The 22,064-nt window shown below is 44.8% G+C and overlaps 1 protein-coding gene across 5 annotated transcripts in view; it reads right to left on the minus strand.

The window, feature by feature from the left end:
• The window catches only part of LOC118363939 (double C2-like domain-containing protein alpha), a 79,692-nt gene that overhangs the window by 25,150 nt on the left and 32,478 nt on the right, over positions 1 to 22,064 (minus strand). For 3 of the 5 annotated variants that reach the window (XM_035745235.2, XM_035745231.2, XM_035745249.2), the window contains 6 exons: positions 13,420 to 13,479; positions 11,309 to 11,664; positions 10,668 to 10,747; positions 6,955 to 7,029; positions 6,586 to 6,695; positions 740 to 866 (listed from right to left, as the gene is read on the minus strand). In XM_035745235.2, the coding sequence (XP_035601128.1) occupies positions 740 to 866; positions 6,586 to 6,695; positions 6,955 to 7,029; positions 10,668 to 10,747; positions 11,309 to 11,660 (744 nt within the window). In that variant the 5' untranslated portion in view covers positions 11,661 to 11,664; positions 13,420 to 13,479. The remainder of the gene's footprint in view (positions 1 to 739; positions 867 to 6,585; positions 6,696 to 6,954; positions 7,030 to 10,667; positions 10,748 to 11,308; positions 11,665 to 13,419; positions 13,480 to 22,064) is intronic. The other 2 variants (XM_035745246.2, XM_035745239.2) reach the window with 1 other exon arrangement.

Consider the following 22,064-nt stretch of genomic DNA (forward strand, 5'->3'; position numbering starts at 1 on the left):
ACCTGGTGACCGTGTCAGGGTGCACTGCGCCCGGCCTGCCATAAGAGTCGCTAGTGTGTGATGGGACAAGGACATGCCTGCCGGCCAAAACCTCCCTGACCCGGACAGTTTTGTGCCGCCCCATGGGTCTACCGGTTGTGGCCAGTTGCAACAGAGCCTGGACTCAAACCCAGAATCTCTAGTGGCACAGCTACCCCTACGATGCAGTGCCTTAGACCACTGTGCCACTTGGGAGGCCACCCCAACCCTTGTCTACAGTGGTCTGCGAACCCACAACCTTCTGGTCCACAGCCCTGGGCACTATCACAATTCCTGCATTGCCATGTAATGCTTACAGGATGCATATCTAACACTCTGGTCTGTTGAAGAAGTGAGGGTAAAGGGTAGACATGTTCTCGGCTATCCACTTTGTTTTGTTATTTTGTGTTTAGCAAAGGGTTTTATTTCCAAACGTTCAGGGAGGGTTTAGGTCAAATATATTTTGCTGAAGAGGGGGCCATCCATTTTAATTTCAGAGTGGTCTGATTTTCTTCTTGTAACCCTTATTATTATCCCTTTTTATTGTAATCTGCCTTTTTCTATCTTCTCATCGCTGTTGGTTTGGATCTGACATTTTGACTTCGGTTTCTGTCTGGTTTTGTTTGGGGTGGGGAAGAGATGACTCAGGAACAACTGAGAGAAATTCATGAAAAAGTCCAATGAAGTGAACTCCATCCCCCCCTCTCTCCCTCTTTCTCACGGGCGGTGGGTGTTCCAGACAAATGTTGAAGCGTTTGGTTTGGTCAGGCTTCACGCGGCGCAGGGCCACCCGCGACTCTCCGATGAACTCGTTATGCGTCAGCTTGTCCTCGTCACACACAGACACCCTGACGGATGGATGGAGGAGAGACAGCAGGAGAGAGAGAGAGAGAGAGAGAGAGAGAGAGAGAGAGAGAGAGAGAACAAACACAAGTCAAGCAGAGTTGGTCACTTGTGTCTAACTCAGTCATGACTAAGGGCTCTGTTCAATCTGTAATTTCCGGTTGAGCAGACATGCAGCGTTTACCGTGAATGCAGTCTCCACTAAAGCAGTAACATTGCCTTTAAATTACATTTACCCAGAAAGCTAAACTTCCGCGATGCAGATTTAATAGAGCCCTAGGTATAGGGGGGAGGAATAGGGCACAGAGACAAGAGAGAGAGAGAGAGAGAGCATACAAGTAGACATGAACATTTAACAAAGTTGGTCATGATTAACTTAACTCAATTATGATGACTAACCATTGACAGGACTGACATGCACTGAATTAGAAAGAAACAGCCTGTGTAGCAGACGTCATTGTGCATCGCGTAGCTGTACCAATTCCTTCCGCTCTAGCTCACACCAAGACTAGAACCCGGGACATTTGCCTTGCAGACACGTGATCTCTGTCCTGATGCATTCTAACCAGTCGCAAGTTTTCAGGCTGAGGAGTGAGATTCACAAATCCACATCTGTTACACCTGCAGGTATAATGCTTTTTAACTCGTTATAAACATACATCAGCCTTTATTAATGTCTTATTATTTGCAATGTGTTATGTGTCTCTATGTATCCACATTTCAACCGACTCAAAAGGTTGGTATTTGGTCATTAGTCATCATGATAAGACATTATGAAGCTTATATGCTCATGACAAGTCTTAAAATGCATTACAACTGTATCATAATTCTGCTCCCGAGAGGCGCAGTGGTCTGATTTCAGAGAGTGAAAGTGCAGTGTGCTAGGCTAATCTAATCCATATTTATGGGCCCTGCAGTTGTTTTCATATCCTGCCACTATGTCCCCTAAATTAGACAGAAACACACATGGAGAAAGAAAGAAGAGGGTGGGAGAGATAGAGAGGGTGTGCATGTGAAATCAAGGCAGAGCGTGGAAGGTGATGAAAGTGAGGGAAAGATGTGGGTGAGAAAGGAAAATGAGAGAGAGACACTGTTTGGATAATCTGGATAGTCCATCTGTACAGATGGTCATAGTATCAACAAACTACTGTTGATAAGCAGCTGCTTGCTAAGGTTATGGTTAGGATTAGAATGAGGGTTAGAGTAAGGGTTAAGGTTAGGGTTAGAGTAAGGGTTAAGGTTAGGGTTAGAGTCAGGGTTAGTAGATGGTTGAAATGTTACTGCCATCTCCAAAATAAAGTGTTACCTTCTGTTTTGTATGCACAGGCATTTGTGTGTGTGTGTGTGTGTGTGTGTGTGTGTGTGTGTGTGTGTGTGTGTGTGTGTGTGTGTGTGTGTGTGTGTGTGTGTGTGTGTGTGTGTGTGTGTGTGTGTGTGTGTGTGTGTGTGTGTGTGTGTGTGTGTGTGTGTGTGTGTGTGAAAGAGAGAGTGTGTGATAGAATGTGCTGCCTGTTAGTCCACCGACCCGATCGCCTGATTTTCCTCTTTAACTAAATCCTTGATCAAGTGACCAAGATGGCCAAATTGCTGGCCTGGAACTGGGAAGGATGTACTGTACAAATATGGCTGTGTCCCACCATATTCCCTATACAATGCCCTACTTTTGACTAGGGCCCATATGGCTATCGTCAAAAGTAGTGCACTATGTAGGGAATAGGGTGCCATTTAGGACTTTGCTTATGTGAGGTCAGGTGCGAGAGGCCAGTTGCCCGGGGAAACCACTCGATAGCTGTTGACGGCTCCAGAGATAATTTACACTGTATTGTCTTAATAGCCTTCAGAACACAAGCAACTTTTACTTCACGTCCTCTAGAAGAAAACCAGCAAAACAAACACATAGAGACAGAGAGACCCAGACAGAGACACAGAGAGAGAGAGAGAGGAGGCAGGGGAAAGAGAGAGAGAGAGAGAGAGAGAGAGAGAGAGGAGGCAGGGAAAGAGAGAGAGAGAGAGAGGAGGCAGGGAAAGAGAGAGAGAGGAGGCAGGGAACTTTATATATTCACTTTGTATGTTGTCTACCTCACTTGCTTTGGCAATGTTAACACATGTTTCCCATGCCAATAAAGCCCTTGAATTGAATTGAATTGAGAGAGAGATAGCGGGGAGGCAGATAAGGAGTCAGTGAGACAGAGAGAGAGAAGCAGACAAAAATTGAGGGGGGAGGAAGGGAGTGACACTCTATTGCCCACAGAATACATGATCAATTTCCTATTACCGTGATGGTGGCTGACATTTTCAGCTCCTTGGCGAACACAATGTCTGTAGCGGTGATAAAAGGCTGTTTGAATTTAATCCTCGCACTGGGAAAGTGGCACAAACCGAAGCTTCAATCAGTGAAATAATTTATTTAAATGAAGATGCTTCAATCAGTGAAATAAGCCAATCCAAACCAAACATGCAAATTAGCGTACACTATTTATACAAAGGTATGTGGACAGCCCTTCAAATGAGTGGATTCAGCCATTTCAGCCACACCCGTTGCTGACGTATATATAAAATCGAGCAAACAGGCATGCAATCTCCATAGACAAACATTGTCAGTAGAATGACCATACAACGGTACAGCATACAATGACTTTCTAGATGATTCTGTGCGTCCAACTTTGTGGCAACAGTTTGGGGAAGGCCCTTTCCTGTTTCAGTATTACAATGCCCCCGTGCACAAAGCGAGCTCCATGCAGAAATGGTTTGTTAAGATTGGTGTGGAAGAACTTGACTGGCCTATACAGAGCCCTGACCTCAACCCCATTGAACACCTTTGGGGTGAATTGAAACGTCGACTGTGAGCCAGGCTTAATCTCCCAACATCAGTGGCCGACCTCACTAATGCTCTTGTGGCTGAATGAAAACAAGTGCCAGCAGCCATGTTCCAACATCGAGTGGAAAACCTTCCCAGAATAGTGGAGGCTGTTATAACAGAAAAAGGGGGACCAACTCCATAATGTCCATGCATCAATATATCTCATTCATCTCTATACAATGCCTTCAGAAAGTATTCACACCTCTTGACTTTTTCCACATTTTGCTTTGTAAAATTGATTAATTTGCGATTTTGTTTGTCACTGGTATACACACAATACCCCATAATGTCAAAGTGGAATTATGTTTTTCAAAATACATTTCAGTCTTCTGTGATGTATATAATTACTATTATATAGCCAGTAGGAAGGGTACCACATGAGGAAGGAGGATGTCTTCCCTGTAACGCACAGCGTTGAGATTGCCTACATTGACAACAAGCTCAGTCCGATGATGCTGTGACACACCGCCCCAGACCATGACGGACCCTCCACCTCCAAATCGATCCCGCTCCAGAGTACAGGCCTCGGTGTAACGCTCATTCCTTCGATGATAAACGCGAATCCGACCATAACCTCTGGTGAGACATAACCGCAACTCAGTGAAGAGCACTTTTTGCCAGTCCTGTCTGGTCCAGCGACGGTGGGTTTGTGCCCATAGATGATGATGGTGATGTCTGGTAAGGACCTGCCTTACAACAGGCCTACAAGTCCAGGTGTGATGTTCGGATGTACCGATCCTGTGCAGGTGTTGTTACATGTGGCTTACCACTGCGAGGACGATCAGCTGTCTGTCCTGTCTCCCTGTAGCGCTGTCTTAGGTGTCTCACAGTACGGACATTGCAATTTATTGCCTTGGCCACATCTGCAGTCCTCATGCCTCCTTGCAGCATATCTAAGGCATGTTCATGCAGATGAGCAGGGACCCTGGGCATCTGTCTTTTGGTGTTTTTCAGAGTCAGTAGAAAGGCCTCTAGTGTCCTAAGTTTTCGTAACTGTGACCTTAATTGCCTACCGTCTGTAAGCTGTTAGTGTCTTAACGACAGTTCCACAGGTATATGTTCATTAATTGTTTATGGTTCATTAAACAAGCATGGGAAACAGTGTTTAAACCCTTTGCAATGAAGATCTGTGAAGTTATTTTGATTTTTACGCATTATCTTTGAAAGACACGGTCCTGGAAAAGGGACGTTTCTTTTTTTACTGAGTTTATATATATATATATGATTTATTACAGTGCCAAAATGGCACCCTATTCCCTACATAGGGCACTATTTTTCGATGCAGACATTTTCTCTCATGCTGGTGACAATCTAATTTCCCGCAGGAGATTGATAGTCTATTCTATACAACTGCGTCTCCCACGTGCGGCTTGAAGTCACCCAGACGAACAATCTGAGGCTTTCGTCACTTCTAGGGGAGGGGTCAATGAACTTAAATACCCCCTGGTGATGACTCCGACCTCAATCTGTCACTGCAGCTGAAGAGAGAGAGGGAAGGCGGAAGGGAGTGAGGGAGAGAGGGAGAGAGGGAGATAGGGAGATAGGGAGGGAGGAGCAGGAAAGGGAGGGAGGGCGAGAGATGGAGGGGACAGAGAGAGAGAGAGAGAGAGATGGAGTGAGTGATAGTGAAGGATGCGGTGAGGGAGAGGGAGGGAGGGGAGAGAAAGAGAGGAGGGGAAGACAGAAAAGGGGTTGACAAAACATGCAGATGAGAGTTATACAGACAGACAGACTTTGTTTGTTTGTTTGTTTGTTTGTTTATTTGTGTCTGTCTGTCTGTCTGTCTGTCTGTCTGTCTGTCTGTCTGTCTGTCTGTCTGTCTGTCTGTCTGTCTGTCTGAGAGAGAGAGAGAGAGCAAAGAGGACAGAAATAGAAAGGGAACCCAGAGTACAGAGGTGAACGTAAGGCGGTACGTCCAGTACGAAGTCCCAGCAAAATAAATAGTGGGGGAACACTGTAACGGTAAAACATGAGCCTATCACAATAGGTCAAGAAAACTGTAGCCTATTAAAGCATTATTTATTGTTACAGCCTGTTTTGGAAAAAGGAAAACATGACAATATATTGTCTTTGTCAATACATTGCATTGCATTCAGTGGGAAAATTTGGGTGTCAAATGGTTCATGTTTTTTTCAATGGGAAAAGATGACTGTCATATGGTAGACGTTTTTGTTAATGCATTTAAGTATTTTTACATTTTTAATTTAATCTTTATTTAACTAGGCAAGTCAGTTAAGAACTAATTCTTATTTACAATGACGGCCTACACCGGCCAAACCCGGACGACGCTGGGTCAATTGTGTGCCGCCCTATGGGACTCCCAATCAAGGTCGGTTGTGATACAGTCTGGATTCGAACCAGGGTGTCTGTAATAACGCATCTAGCACTGAGATGCAGTGCCTTAGATCCTTAGATCACTGCCCCACTCGGGAATCAATCCAAAATAATGTGACAATATTCTTTTCAGAATTAATTCTAACAAGTCACTTAGTTTCTACATCCAATAGAGGTCAAAAATGCTCTTAGGCCAATTGCATTAAAATGTCATATTCCAGGTCATGACCTTCCTCCAGCAGCATCAGATGTCTCTTTCCAATCACCACTGGAAATATGTCGCGAGTGGATGAATGTGCGTAGGTAGTATAGCAAAGGAGCCCTTTGAAGTGGTTGTTTGACAATCAGATGAAAACATCATGACCGGCTGTGTTTATGCCACAATATTAGGTAAAACACTTTCTAAGTGAAATGACAAATCTTTACGACGAGGTCCACAGAGATCCTATTGAATGAATAGGGAAAGGGGATACCTGGTCCGTTGGACAACTTCAATCTACTTTTCAACCCTGCCCAAGTATAACACTTACCTGAGTGTCTTTCTGTACATGTCCTCCTCTGTGATGCCCAGGTAGGTGAGTCTTTCATTCCACACAGGGTTCAGGGTGTTGTGCACGATCTTGGTCTTCAGTTTGTTCGCCTGGGAGTGTTGAAGATCACAACAAAGCAGGGTTAAAACCCAGACCCATTTACATTGGCCCTAATGGGCACAGTGCCAACCTATTTGGGAAACATTTCATGGTACAGGATAACCGTGTCAATAATAAATCATCAGTGGCAAGGGGTTTCCCTACTCCGACAACGATTATGTGTAAAAACTCTTAGGAGGTGCAAAATAAATGTGACGTTGGATGATATCAACACACTGTATGTAATGTGTGCTAATAACAACAGTGGACCTTGCAGGCTCCCGGGAGCAGGTGCAGCTTGACGTAAGGATCGGCCAGGCCATTGAAATCCATCGGCTTCAGACCCTTGGAGGTAGAGGGGGATGGGGAAAGGCAAAAAAAGAGGATAGCGAGAGGGAGAAAGGGGGGGGTAGAGCATGTGGTGGGGAGGAGAGAGAGGATATCAAGTCCGACTGACAACATCGATTGTGCACAGTCGAAGCCCTACACGGGTGGGCAGGTGAACAATTCATTATGAAACCTCACCAAACATCTATCTTACTGTAGTAGAGGATAATAATGGTAGAGGGGGAGGGGACAGGGTAGTACAGGATTACATGTAACGGGGATTGCGTAATCCGAATGCAAATGTCAAGTAACTGTAATCAGTGTAAATACAAAAAAAAAAAACTGATTACAGTTACATTCTTAAAAACAGCTGATTACATTTGGGATTACTTAGTATCAAGAGGGAAAATTGATCAAACTTTGTCAGCGTTGCTGTCATTTAGAGTACCCTCAAGATTCTAACATGCTCTCAAATATCAGTGTTCTGCTGATTGCCCTTCTACGGTGGATGGCTTCTTTTGTATTCAAACTGGTTGAATGAATAGGCAAGACTTCCATAACATTTACACCTGGCCTTCTGGTCAATCAGACTGCTTTGTCGCAGTCCACTTTCTCTCTCTCTCTCCTTTGTGTGCTCCATTGCGGGATCATTTTTGTCGTGATTGTTTTTCTCGCGATTTATTTATTGCGCAATGTCTTGAAAGCAACAACTATTGTTACTGTAAAAGAGGGTCCCAGCTTTCATTTGGTCAGAAAGTTATTTATCAACTCTTAATATTGACCAAAGGGTACTCACTTCAGCCATTCAAGGTGAGTGAGTGCATAGGCCTATTCATTACATTTACTGATATCAATTACACGGCTAACTATTAGTAGCCTAAATATTAGGCTGGCGTTTCCCTATTAGGCTGCCATTTCTCTGTTTCGATAATGAAATCGTAGCACCAATTGCCTAATATTGTCAAACCCAACATTCATGACAATCGCTGTTTAAATTTTCAAACAAAAATACCCGGAATCATGCATTCCTGCTTGGACATGTTAGATTAAAGGCCCGGTACATTCAAAAACTTGATTTACCTGTGTTTATATATATTTCCACGCTATGAGGTTGGAATAATACTGTGACATTTTGAAAAGGATTACAACGTGCTTTTAGTGAACACGCTCTTTGAAATGTTGGAGTTTTGGCTGGCCATCACCAGGCGGTAAATTAGTGAATTATAGGGCGTCATGCTCTCACACAAGTCCCCAATTTGGAAATAGTCACATTATTAAATTAAATAATGCTACATTAGGTACAAACTTTTAAAACATTTTTAAATATGTCGGGGTGATAGAAGTGAACGTAATCCAAAAGTATTCAGATCACGTTACTCATTTTGAGTAATCCAAATGATTATATTACTGATAACTTCATTATCAGTAACAGACTACATTTTTCAAGTAATCTGCCCAACACTGGGCAGGTATACTGTGGAGAGAGAGGAGTGGGGTGGTGTGTTTTGAAACAAGAGGTGGGTTGGGGGGTAGAAAGGGAGCTCCATGCTGAGGGTAGAAAAGAGGGTGGCAGGCAATGGTGTAAAATAAAGTAAAAAATACTTTAAAGTAATACTCAAGTCGTTTTTTGAGGTACCTGTACTTTACTTTACTATTTATATTTTTGACAACTTTTAATATTACTTCACGACATTCCTAAAGAAAAGTATGTACTTTTTACACCAAACATTTCCCCTGACTCCTAAAAGTACTCATTACATTTTGAATTCTTAACAGGAAAATGGTCCAATTCAAGCACATACCAAGAGAACGTCCCTGGTCATCCCTACCGCCTCTGATCTGGTGGACTCACTAAACAGAGAACGTCCCTGGTCATCCCTACTGCCTCTGATCTGGTGGACTCACTAAACAGAGAACGTCCCTGGTCATCCCTACCGCCTCTGATCTGGTGGACTCACTAAACAGAGAACGTCCCTGGTCATCCCTACCGCCTCTGATCTGGTGGACTCACTAAACAGAGAACGTCCCTGGTCATCCCTCTGCCTCTGATCTGGTGGACTCACTAAACAGAGAACGTCCCTGGTCATCCCTACTGCCTCTGATCTGGTGGACTCACTAAACAGAGAACGTCCCTGGTCATCCCTACTGCCTCTGATCTGGTGGACTCACTAAACAGAGAACGTCCCTGGTCATCCCTACTGCCTCTGGTCTGGTGAACTCACTAAACAGAGAACGTCCCTGGTCATCCCTACCGCCTCTGATCTGGTGGACTCACTAAACAGAGAACGTCCCTGGTCATCCCTACTGCCTCTGGTCTGGTGAACTCACTAAACAGAGAACGTCCCTGGTCATCCCTACCGCCTCTGATCTGGTGGACTCACTAAACAGAGAACGTCCCTGGTCATCCCTCTGCCTCTGATCTGGTGGACTCACTAAACAGAGAACGTCCCTGGTCATCCCTACCGCCTCTGATCTGGTGGACTCACTAAACAGAGAACGTCCCTGGTCATCCCTCTGCCTTTGATCTGGTGGACTCACTAAACAGAGAACGTCCCTGGTCATCCCTACCGCCTCTGATCTGGTGGACTCACTAAACAGAGAACGTCCCTGGTCATCCCTACCGCCTCTGATCTGGTGGACTCACTAAACAGAGAACGTCCCTGGTCATCCCTCTGCCTTTGATCTGGTGGACTCACTAAACAGAGAACGTCCCTGGTCATCCCTACCGCCTCTGATCTGGTGGACTCACTAAACAGAGAACGTCCCTGGTCATCCCTCTGCCTTTGATCTGGTGGACTCACTAAACAGAGAACGTCCCTGGTCATCCCTCTGCCTTTGATCTGGTGGACTCACTAAACAGAGAACGTCCCTGGTCATCCCTACTGCCTCTGATCTGGTGGACTCACTAAACAGAGAACGTCCCTGGTCATCCCTACTGCCTCTGATCTGGTGGACTCACTAAACAGAGAACGTCCCTGGTCATCCCTCTGCCTCTGATCTGGTGGACTCACTAAACAGAGAACGTCCCTGGTCATCCCTACCGCCTCTGATCTGGTGGACTCACTAAACAGAGAACGTCCCTGGTCATCCCTCCGCCTCTGATCTGGTGGACTCACTAAACAGAGAACGTCCCTGGTCATCCCTCTGCCTTTGATCTGGTGGACTCACTAAACAGAGAACGTCCCTGGTCATCCCTCTGCCTTTGATCTGGTGGACTCACTAAACAGAGAACGTCCCTGGTCATCCCTCTGCCTCTGATCTGGTGGACTCACTAAACAGTGAGTCTGCCAATGTGTCCCTGGCTATCCGTAAATTATTATTATTATTTTTTAAATAATGCCATCTGGTTTGCTTTATATAAGGAATTAGAAATGATTATGCTTTTACTTTTGATACTTAAGTATATTTTAGCAATTACATTTACTTTTGATACTTACAGTAAGTATATTTAAAACCAAATACTTTTAGACTTTTACTCAAGTAGTATTTTACTGGGTGACTTTCAATTTACTTGAGTCATTTTCTATTAAGGTATCTTTACTTTTACTCAAGTATGACAATTGGGTACTTTTTCCACCACTAGTGGCAGGTGAAGGATAGAGAGAGATGCTTGGAGAGAACAGTTTCTCTGAGACTCTGGGTTTGAGTGTAGCTACCTTGGCTTTGATTACGGTGCAGTGTAAGGAGCTGGTGGCTCGCTCATACAGCAGGTCAAACTCCAATGTCCCCAAGGCGGCTGAAAGACAGTAACAGAAATACAACTTTAATGTATGTTTCCTTTATCCCACAAATCTATGTTATGGTTCTGGTCTCCACCCCATTAATTCACTTCATTACTCAACCACGTTACTTCATTTTTTGTACACCCTGATACTTTATCCTTGTTGCTCCGTTACGCCACCATGTTACTCCATCCGTGTTACTCTACTCTGTCACTTCACTCTGTTACTCCACTCTGTTACTCCACTCTGTTACTCCACTCTGTTACTCCACTCTGTTACTCCACTCTGTAATTTCGCCCTGTTAACTCCATCATGTTACTCCACCCCGTTGTTCCACTCTGTTGCTTTACCCTATTACTTCCTTCTGTTATTCCCCTCTGTTACGTCACCCTGTTAGTCCACCCCATTACTCCACTCAATTACCCTACCCTCTTACTCAACTCTGTTACTCCACTGTGTTTCTACACCCACTTACTCCACCCTGTGCGACCCACTTACTCCACCCTGGGTTTGTACTGCATTACTCTACCCTGTTGCTCCACTCTGATACTCCACTCCATAACCCTTCCACTCACTGCTGTCATCGCTGTCACAGCTGTCAATCTCGATTGATGTGTCCATGCTACCCATGGCCGACAACGTGCCCCCTCCGCCGTCTCCCATTGCCCCCGCCAACAGTGGGGACAACAGGCCACCGCCGCCCCCTCCTCCTCCCCCTACTGCCCCTCCTCCGCTGCTGGGGCTGAGCGTGGCGGGAAACCCAGATGGATTGGCTGGATTCAACTCAGAGATGGAGGAAGTGGGCGAGAGGCGGGGAAAGTAGGCAGAGATCTGTCGTATGGGGCGGATTGGCCCGGGACAGACGTCAATGGCCATGTGTTCCTGGATGGAGATGGTCAGGCGCTTGTTTCCCTTTCGCACAGTCATAGGGCTGGAGGGGGAAAGAAACAGTTGTTATAGTCAGGGAATAGACACAAATCATGATATTGACCTTGAGGATATATTCAGTTGTGGTACTTAGTCTGTGATGACATCTGATCCTTTTTTCCCATCTAACCACTTTGTGTTTTCCAACTCAGTCCCGGGGTTGTACGTATCAAGCGATTCAGTGTAAGTTTCCACATTTTGTTGTGTTACAAAGTGGGATTAAAATGGATTTAATTGTCATTTTTTGTCAACGATCTATACAAAATACTGACATTAACGTTTGTAAAAAAAATATATGAAAAATAAAACACATACAGTATATATTCATTAGATAAGTATTCATGTTAGATACGCATTCATGAGTCAATACACTTTTGGCGGTGATTACAGCAGTGAGTCTTAGTGATTTCTACACCTGGATTGCGCAACATCTGCTCATTATTCTTTTCAAAATTATTCAAGCTCTGCCAAATTTGGTTGTTGATCAATGCTAGACAACCATTTTCAGGTCTTGCCATAGATTTCAAGCAGATTTAGGTCAAAACTGTAACTTGGCCACTCAGGAACAATCACCGTCTTCTTGGTAAGCAACTCCAGTGTTGATTTGGCCTTGTGTTTCAGGTTATTGTCCTGCTGAAAGGTGAACTAATCTTCCAGTGTCTGGTGGAAAGCAGACGGAACCAGATTTTCCTCTAGGATTTTGCCCGTGCTCAAATCCATTCCGTTTCTTTTTTATCCTGAAAAACGATTACAAGCATACCCATAACATGATGCAGCCACCACTATGCTTGAAAATATGGAGAGTGGTACTCAGTAATGTGTTGCATTGGATTTGCTCCAAACATAACACTTTTTCTATTCAGGACAAAATGTTTATTGTTTTGCAAAACAATGTGCAGTATTACTTTCGTGCCTTGTTACAAACAAGATGCATGTTGTGGAATAATTGTGATTTGTACAGGCTTCCTTCTTTTCACTCAGTCAATTAGGTTAATATTGTGGAGTAAGAACAAAGTTGTGGATCCATCCTCAGTTTTTTCCTATCACGGGCATTAAACTCTAACTGTTTTCACCTTTGGCCTCACAGCGAAATCCCTGGGCAGTTTCCTTCCTCTCCGGCAACTGAGTTAGGAAGGATGCGTGTATCTTTGCAGTGACTGGGTGTATTGATACACCATCCAAAGTGTATTTAATAAGAACATACGCACACCCAGGTACTTTCCGCAGGAGCTGGAGTTGTAGGCAAACTCATGGAAAACACTGCTGCTCATGCTCCCAGGTGAAATTTATTAACAACGTTTCGACCCTTAGGTCTTCATCAGGCATCCATATTCCCGGTGGGGGTGGAAGGTCCTATATATGTATAGGGGCAGTACTCAGTGACATCACTTCCTGAAACAGGAGGTAAATTCTTGAAAAAATATATTTTCACAATATTAACATTCAATGTATCAAAATATATGATCATACACAGGGAATGTGATCAATATTTACAGTAATATACATGCAATATTCAATTAGGATTTTTTTTAAAACAACTATTTAGACATATTGAAACTATACAAACAGTTCCAAGTCAAACTCCTCGTTAAGGCCAAGAGGAGACAGCGTGTTGAGCCTGTAGATTCAGAAAGATTCCCTTTGAAGAAGTTTCTTCTCAATGTGTGACATCTGGACCATTTCTATTCCAATTTATCTCAGAGAGCTAATAGGATGTCCAGCTTGTACAAAATGAGAAGTAACTGGATTTTTGTCTCACCTGTCCGTATATTGCTGCGGTGCTCACTGATCCGTGTCTTAAAGCTTCCACTGGTTTTCCCTATGTAAGACAGACCACAAGGACATTTCAACATGTAAATAATATTGGTGGAAATTCAGGTAATCAGGCCCTTGATCTTAAATCTTTGTCCTGTGGGTAAATTACATTTGTAATTACCCTCCAGAACCTTGTCCAAAAACGTTTCCCTTTTCTCTGGTGGGTAATCAGATTTAACCACAATATTTCTCACGTTGGGGGTCTTTTAAAATCCATGCGTGGGGGATATTTAAAAATGGGTTTCAATTGAGGGTCAGAATCAATAATGTACCCGTGTTTCCTGATTACTGTCCTTAAATGTCTTCCCCAATGGTGAGTATTGGGTAAAGCATGATGGGACATGGTCTGCTTTTTCTTTTACTTTTGTGTTAAACCTTCAAAACAATCATTGGCATGTTTTACCCAATTGTCTTTTGTACCCCCTTTCCTTAAATCTTTGTGTGAGGTCCCGTCGTCTGTTTCTGATAAGAAGCATCAGAGCTGCATATTCTTCTGACACGACTGAATTGACTTATAGGGAGACTTTTAAAAAGTGGACATGGAAGAAAGCTGTTACCTCTAAGGAGGGTATTTCTGTCTGTAGGTTTCCTATAGAAATCTGTAGAGGGAGGGTTTGTCCTTAATAACCATCACATCAAGAAAACTGATTTGTGATAGGTCATAGTTAATGGTGAAGTGAAGGTGTTAATTCATAGTCTTTAGGTAAGTGTCACACCCTGATCTGTTTCACCTGTCTTTGTGATTGTCTCCACCCGCCTCCAGGTGTCGCCCATCTTCCCCATTATCCCCTGTGTTTTTAGACCTGTGTTCTCTGCTAGTCTGTTGCCAGTTCATCGTGTTTGTTTAAGCCAACTAGAGTTTTGTGTCTCAGCTCCTGCTTTTTCCAGTTTCTATTTTCTCGCCCTCCTGCTTTTGACCCTGTCCTGACTCTGAGCCCGCCTGTCTGACCACTCTGCCTGCCCCTGAGCCTGCCTGCCGACCTGTACCGTTGCCCACCTCTGGATTACCGACCTCTTTCTGACGCCGAGTCTGCCTGCCGCCAGGTACTGTTGCCCCACCTCTGGTTTACTGACCCCTGCCTGCCTTGACCTGTCTATTGCCTACCTTTGTTGGGATATTAAACTATTGTTTATTCGATGTGGTCTGCATCTGGGAATTCCAAAAGTTCTTCCTGGGCGCCTGTATAGATCACAAATGTCATCCAAATATCTCAGAATTAGGAGAATATTGGGGAGAAAAGGGTTAAGGTCTGGATTCAGCACCACCTGTTTTTCAAACATTCCTAGATATAGGAGAGCATAATTAGGAGCCATAGTGCTCCCCATCGCTGTCCCTTTTGGTCTGAAGGAAAAAGTCTCCCCTGAAAATAAAATAGTTGGAAGTTAGTACCAGTTCAGCCAAGTCCACAGTACAATTGGTGCTGGGTACAGCATTAGGGGGACGTTCATTGAGTTAGAACTTGAGGGCCCCTAGGCCGCCCTGATGGATGGGCCCCTAGGCCGGGGATGTTAGTATATAGACTGGTAACATCAAAAGTACACAATAGAATTTTCAGGTATATGATCCACAGATTTCCAAAAATGTATAAAATCAATAGTCTCTAGTATACGTGGGGAGGGAGATCGCCCAGAGTTTCACAAAATGGTCTACAAAGGTAGAGATATTATCTGTCAGAGATCCATTCACATCTACTCACAGTGGGCCTGCCTGGTATAGGTGGTGTCATGCTCTTGTGAATTTTGGGTAGAGAGTATTAATACAGGTGTGGTTGGGCAGTCAACTTTCATAAACTCATTTGGTCTTTGCAATTTCCCCTTCATTCATACATTTTGTCAGAGACTTGAATTGATTAGTTTGGTCCTTTATTTTTCAGATTCTTTCTCTGCTTTGGACATCTTGTGGAATACCTTGTTTTTTTTCTTAGCCAGGAGATTATGTACATCTTTCTTATCTAGGTGGCAATATGTTTCGAGGGTTGTCTTTTAGGTGGTAAAAATGTGCTTTTCCTCTTAAAATATGTATTTTCCCTTGTCATGTCCTCAGGTCGAGAGTCAGGTTCATTGTCATTCAGGTTATCAATGGGAAAAACATTAGCACTGTTTCCTGTCTGGTTACTAATATACATTTACATTTAAGTCATTTAGCAGACGCTCTTATCCAGAGCGACTTACAAATTGGTGCATTCACCTTATGACATCCAGTGGAACAGCCACTTTACAATAGTGCATCTAAATCTTTTAAGGGGGGTGAGAAGGATTACTTTATCCTATCCTAGGTATTCCTTAAAGAGGTGGGGTTTCAGGTGTCTCCGGAAGGTGGTGATTGACTCCGCTGTCCTGGCGTCGTGGGGGAGTTTGTTCCACCATTGGGGGGCCAGAGCAGCGAACAGTTTTGACTGGGCTGAGCGGGAACTGTACTTCCTCAGTGGTAGGAAGGCGAGCAGGCCAGAGGTGGATGAACGCAGTGCCCTTGTTTGGGTGTAGGGCCTGATCAGAGCCTGGAGGTACTGAGGTGCCGTTCCCCTCACAGCTCCGTAGGCAAGCACCATGGTCTTGTAGCGGATGCGAGCTTCAACTGGAAGCCAGTGGAGAGAGCGGAGGAGCAGAGTGACGTGAGAGAACTTGGGAAGGTTGAACACCAGACGGGCTGCAGCGTTCTGGATGAGTTGTAGGGGTTTAATGGCACAGGCAGGGAGCCCAGCCAACAGCGAGTTGCAGTAATCCAGACGGGAGATGACAAGTGCCTGGATTAGGACCTGCGCCGCTTCCTGTGTGAGGCAGGGTCGTACTCTGCGGATGTTGTAGAGCATGAACCTACAGGAACGGGCCACCGCCTTGATGTTAGTTGAGAACGACAGGGTGTTGTCCAGGATCACGCCAAGGTTCTTAGCGCTCTGGCAGGAGGACACAATGGAGTTGTCAACCGTGATGGCGAGATCATGGAACGGGCAGTCCTTCCCCGGGAGGAAGAGCAGCTCCGTCTTGCCGAGGTTCAGCTTGAGGTGGTGATCCGTCATCCACACTGATATGTCTGCCAGACATGCAGAGATGTGATTCGCCACCTGGTCATCAGAAGGGGGAAAGGAGAAGATTAATTGTGTGTCGTCTGCATAGCAATGATAGGAGAGACCATGTGAGGTTATGACAGAGCCAAGTGACTTGGTGTATAGCGAGAATAGGAGAGGGCCTAGAACCGAGCCCTGGGGGACACCAGTGGTGAGAGCGCGTGGTGAGGAGACAGATTCTCGCCACGCCACCTGGTAGGAGCGACTATAGTTCAATAGATTAACATTGGCAAGTGCATAGGGAACTTAGCCAATCTCAAACTGAGGAAACTTTTGAAAGTCTATAACTGTATCAAAGTCCTTGGCCTGAGATGTTGGGAAAATGATCCCTTACCTAGGGCAGATGAACATGTATCAGATACGGTAATAAACCTGTCCAACAGGTGTGTCTTTTGCTCCATGTGTGGTGTGGGGATTTTGGGTGTTACCGTCTTCGTACGTAGTCCTCTCCTGCATTTCTTGCGGGGACGCAGGGTTGGCGGTGGTCGTGATGACGGCCTATTCGAAGACGTTCCGGCTCTGGATTGGCCACTGGAGTCAGATGTGAGGGAGTTGGTTGATCGCCACATTAATGGCCCTCTAGGATTATGGCTGGGCTGGCATATACCATTCCAGCTTGCTTGTGGGGGAGTGCCAATTGGCACTCCAGTCTCCAGCCATCCCTCCAAAAATATACCTTCTACTCCTTGTAGTCCGCAGTATCACGCTCAAACCTTTTCCGCTTGTTTGTCTTTTTGAAGGTTTAACACAGTTGGAAAGCCTTCAACCAAAAGACAAAGAAAAATCAGAACATGTCCCATCATGCTTTACCCAATACTCACCATTGGGGAAGGCATTTAAGGAAGCACTGGTACATTATTGATATTGACCCTCAATTGAAACCTATTTTTAAATATCCCCCACATACAGTGGGGAGAACAAGTATTTGATACACTGCCGATTTTGCAGGTTTTCCCACTTACAAAGCATGTAGAGGTCTGTAATTTTTTATCATAGGTACACTTCAACTGTGAGAGACGGAATCTAAAACAAAAATCCAGAAAATCACATTGTATGATTTTTAAGTAATTCATTTGCATTTTATTGCATGACATAAGTATTTGATACATCAGAAAAGCAGAACCAAATATTTTGTACAGAAACCTTTGTTTGCAATTATAGAGATCATACGTTTCCTGTAGTTCTTGACCAGGTTTGCACACACTGCAGCAGGGATTTTGGCCCACACCTCCATACAGACCTTCTCCAGATCCTTCAGGTTTCGGGGCTGTCGCTGGGCAATACGGACTTTCAGCTCCCTCCAAAGATTTTCTATTGGGCTCAGGTCTGGAGACTGGCTAGGCCACTCCAGGACCTTGAGATGCTTTTACGGAGCCACTCCTTAGTTGCCCTGGCTGTGTGTTTTGGGTCGTTGTCATGCTGGAAGACCCAGCCACGACCCATCTTCAATACTGAGGGAAGGAGGTTGTTGGTCAAGATCTCGCGATACATGGCCCCATCCATCCTCCCCTCAATACGGTGCAGTCGTCCTGTCCTCCTTGCAGGAAAGCTTCCCCAAAGAATGATGTTTCCACCTCCATGCTTCACGGTTGGGATGGTGTTCTTGGGGTTGTACTCATCCTTCTTCTTCCTCCAAACACGGCGAGTGGAGTTTAGACCAAAAAGCTCTATTTTTGTCTCATCAGACCATATGACCTTCTCCCATTCCTCCTCTGGATCATCCAGATGGTCATTGGCAAACTTCAGACGGGCCTGGACATGCGCTGGCTTGAGCAGGGGGACCTTGGTGCGCTGCAGGATTTTAATCCATGATGGCGTAGTGTGTTACTAATGGTTTTCTTTGAGACTGTGGTCCCAGCTCTCTTCAGGTCATTGACCAGGTCCTGCCGTGTAGTTCTGGGCTGATCTCTCACCTTCCTCATAATCATTGATGCCACACAAGGTGAGATCTTGCATGGAGCCCCAGACCAAGGGTGATTGACCGTCATCTTGAACTTCTTCCTTTTTCTAATAATTGTGCCAACAGTTGTTGCCTTCTCACCAAGCTGCTTGCCTATTGTCCTGTAGCCCATCCCAGCCTTGTGCAGGTCTACAATTTTATCCCTGATGTCCTTACACAGCTCTCTGGTCTTTTTCATTGTGGAGAGGTTGGAGTCTGTTTGAGTGTGTGGACAGGTGTCTTTTATACAGGTAACGAGTTCAAACAGGTGCAGTTAATACAGGTAATGAGTGGAGAACAGGAGGGATCCTTAAAGAAAAACTAACAGGTCTGTGAGAGCCAGAATTCTTACTGGTTGGTAGGTGATCAAATACTTATGTCATGCATTTTCTGGAAAACCTGCAAAATCGGCAGTGTATCAAGTACTTGTTCTCCCCACTGTATGGGTTTTAAAAGACCCCCAAACGTGAGAGATATTCCGGTTAAATCTGATTACCCACCAGAGAAAAGGGAAAGGAAGGTAATTACAAATGTGGCCAATGTACTCAACGCAGCTTTATGTACAAATGCAACTCATTTAATTGAATTCCACTTTGATATTATGGTGTATTGTGTGTAGGCCAGTGACAAAAACATCTACATTTAATAAATGTCTAATTCAGGCTGTAACACAAGAAAATGTGGAAAAAGTCAGTGAATACTTTCTGAAGGCACTGTAAAAGGCGAAATTGATCCTGAATTATCAGTCCAGCCATGGGGCCAGGATTGGTAATTTACCTGTTTTACACAGTGCTTTCAAATATTCTGCACACATACAAGTATTTGATAAGTCCCTCAGTCGAACACAGATTTATCCACAAAGACCAGGGAGGTTTTACACTGCCTCACAAAGAAGGGCACCTATTGGTAGGTGGGTTGTGCCGTGGCGGAGATCTTTGTGGGCTATACTCAGCCTTGTCTCAGGATGGTAAGTTGGTGGTTGAAGATATCCCTCTAGTGGTGTGGGAGCTGTGCTTTGGCAGAGTGGGTGGGGTTATAACCTTCCTGTTTGGCCCTGTCCGGGGGTGTCCTCGGATGGGGCCACAGTGTCTCCTGACCCCTCCTGTCTCAGCCTCCAGTATTTTTGCTGCAGTAGTCTATGTGTCGCGGGGCTAGGGTCAGTTTGTTATATCTGGAGTACTTCTCCTGTCCTATTCGGTGTCCTGTGTGAATTTAAGTGTGCTCTCTCTAATTCTCTCTTTCTCTCTTTCTTTCTCTCTCTCGGAGGACCTGAACCCTAGGACCATGCCTCAGGACTACCTGACATGATGACTCCTTGCTGTCCCCAGTCCACCTGGCCGTACTGCTGCTCCAGTTTCAACTGGTCTGCCTTATTATTATTGGACCATGCTGGTCATTTATGAACATTTGAACATCTTGGCCATGTTCTGTTATAATCTCCACCCGGCACAGCCAGAAGAGGACTGGCCACCCCACATAGCCTGGTTCCTCTCTAGGTTCCTTCCTAGGTTTTGGCTTTTCTAGGGAGTTTTTCCTAGCCACCGTGCTTCTACACATGCATTGCTTGCTGTTTGGGGTTTTAGGCTGGGTTTCTATACTGCACTTTGACATATCAGCTGATGTACGAAGGGCTACCGTAATTGCTGGACTATTAAGCGCACCTGAATATAAACCGCACCCACTGAATTATTAAAAAATATGTATTTTGTACATAAATAAGCCGCACATGTCTATAAGCCTCAGATGCCTACCGGTACATTGAAACAAATGAACTTGGTCACTATCTTCCTCCTCCTGTGCACTGAAACCACTGAAGTCATCTCCTTCGGTGTCGGAGTTGAATAGCCTCAGAATTGCTTCATCCGATGTTGGATCGTTTTCATTGTCGCTCTCGTCACTTTCATCCGGAGGCAAATACCCCGCTGAGCTCATGCTGCCCCTTCAACACGCAGCAGTCCAGCCTTTCGAAACCCGTTGATGATAGTGGATTTTTTGACAATGCTCCACGCTGTCAGGACCCACTGGCAAACTTGACCAGAAGTTGCTCTTCGCATGCAGCCCGTTTTAGTGAAGGATTTCTCCCCACTTGTCATCCAAGCCTCCCACTGAACAAGGAGCGCCACCTTAAATGCACGATTTACACTGATGTCGAGTGGCTGCAAATACTTTGGACCATCTGCTTTTCTTCCCTCTGAAAGCTTTTCTTGTCTTTTTGCACTGAGTCAGTTCCTCACGCTGCTGTTTCCAACGTCTTATCATCGACTCATTAAGGCCAAGCTCCTGTGCAGCAGCTCTATTTCCTTTTCCAACAGCCAGATCGATCGCCTTCAACTTGAAAGCTGCATCATATGCATTTCTCCGTGTCTTTGCCATGATGAGGGTGACAAAATTACTACCGTAATCAGAATGATGGGAAGTTTGAGCGTGCTCGATTTACGTCACATTATGTGACGGTGCTCAGTTTTTTTGGCATCATGAATCTTGTGAAAGCGGGAAAAATCCATAAATTAGCCGCGTCATTGTATAAACCGCGAGGTTCAAAGTGTGGGAATAAAGTAGCGGCTTATAGTCCGGAAATTACGGTATATAAATACATTTGATTTGATTTGGTAAAAATATAAAAAGCAGACATGAATATCCCCTTGAGCATGTATCACTACACCTAATCACTACAAAGATACAGGTGTCCTTCTAAATTCAGTTGCCGGAGAGGAAGGAAACCACTCAGGGATTTCACCACAGGGCCAATGGTGACTTTAAAACAGTTATAGAAGAAAACTGAGGATGGATCAACAATATTGCAGTTACTCCAAAATACTAGGAAGGAAGTCTGTACAGAATAAAAAATATTCCAAAACATGGATCCTGTTCACAACAAGGCACTAAAGTACAACAGCAAAAAATGCATCAAAGCCATTCACGTTTTGTCCTAAATACAATGTGTGGTTTACTTGACACCTACATTACATGACCAAAAGTATACACCTGCTCGTAAAACATTTCATTCCAAAATCATGGGCATTAATATGGAGTTGGCCACCACTATGCTGCTATAACAGCCTCCACTCTCCTGGGAAGGCTTTCTACTAGATGTTGAAACGTTGCGCTGGGGACTTGCTTCCAGTCAGCCACAAGAGCATCAGTGCGGTCGGGCACTGATTACATTACATTTACATTTAAGTCATTTAGCAGACACTCTTATCCAGAGCGACTTACAAATTGGTGCATTCACCTTATGAGATCCAGTGGAACAGTCACTTTACAATAGTGCATCTAAATCTTAAAAGGGGGGTGAGAAGGATTACTTGGGCTATTAGGCCTGGCTTGCAGTTGGCATTCCAATTCATCCCAAAGGTGTTCGATGGGGTTGAGGTCAGGGCTCTGTGTAGGCCAGTCAAGTTCTTCCACACCAATCTCGACAAACCCTTTCTGTATGGACCTCGCTTTGTGCACGGGGGTAATGCTTTTGTCACGACTTCCGCCGAAGTTGGTGCCACTCCTTGTTCGGGTGGCGTTCGGCGGTCGACGTCACCGGCTTTCTAGCCTCCATCGATCTACATTTCTTTTTCCATTTGTTTTGTCTTC

Source organism: Oncorhynchus keta, chromosome 3, assembly GCF_023373465.1.
Source record: "Oncorhynchus keta strain PuntledgeMale-10-30-2019 chromosome 3, Oket_V2, whole genome shotgun sequence".
NCBI lineage: Eukaryota > Metazoa > Chordata > Actinopteri > Salmoniformes > Salmonidae > Oncorhynchus > Oncorhynchus keta.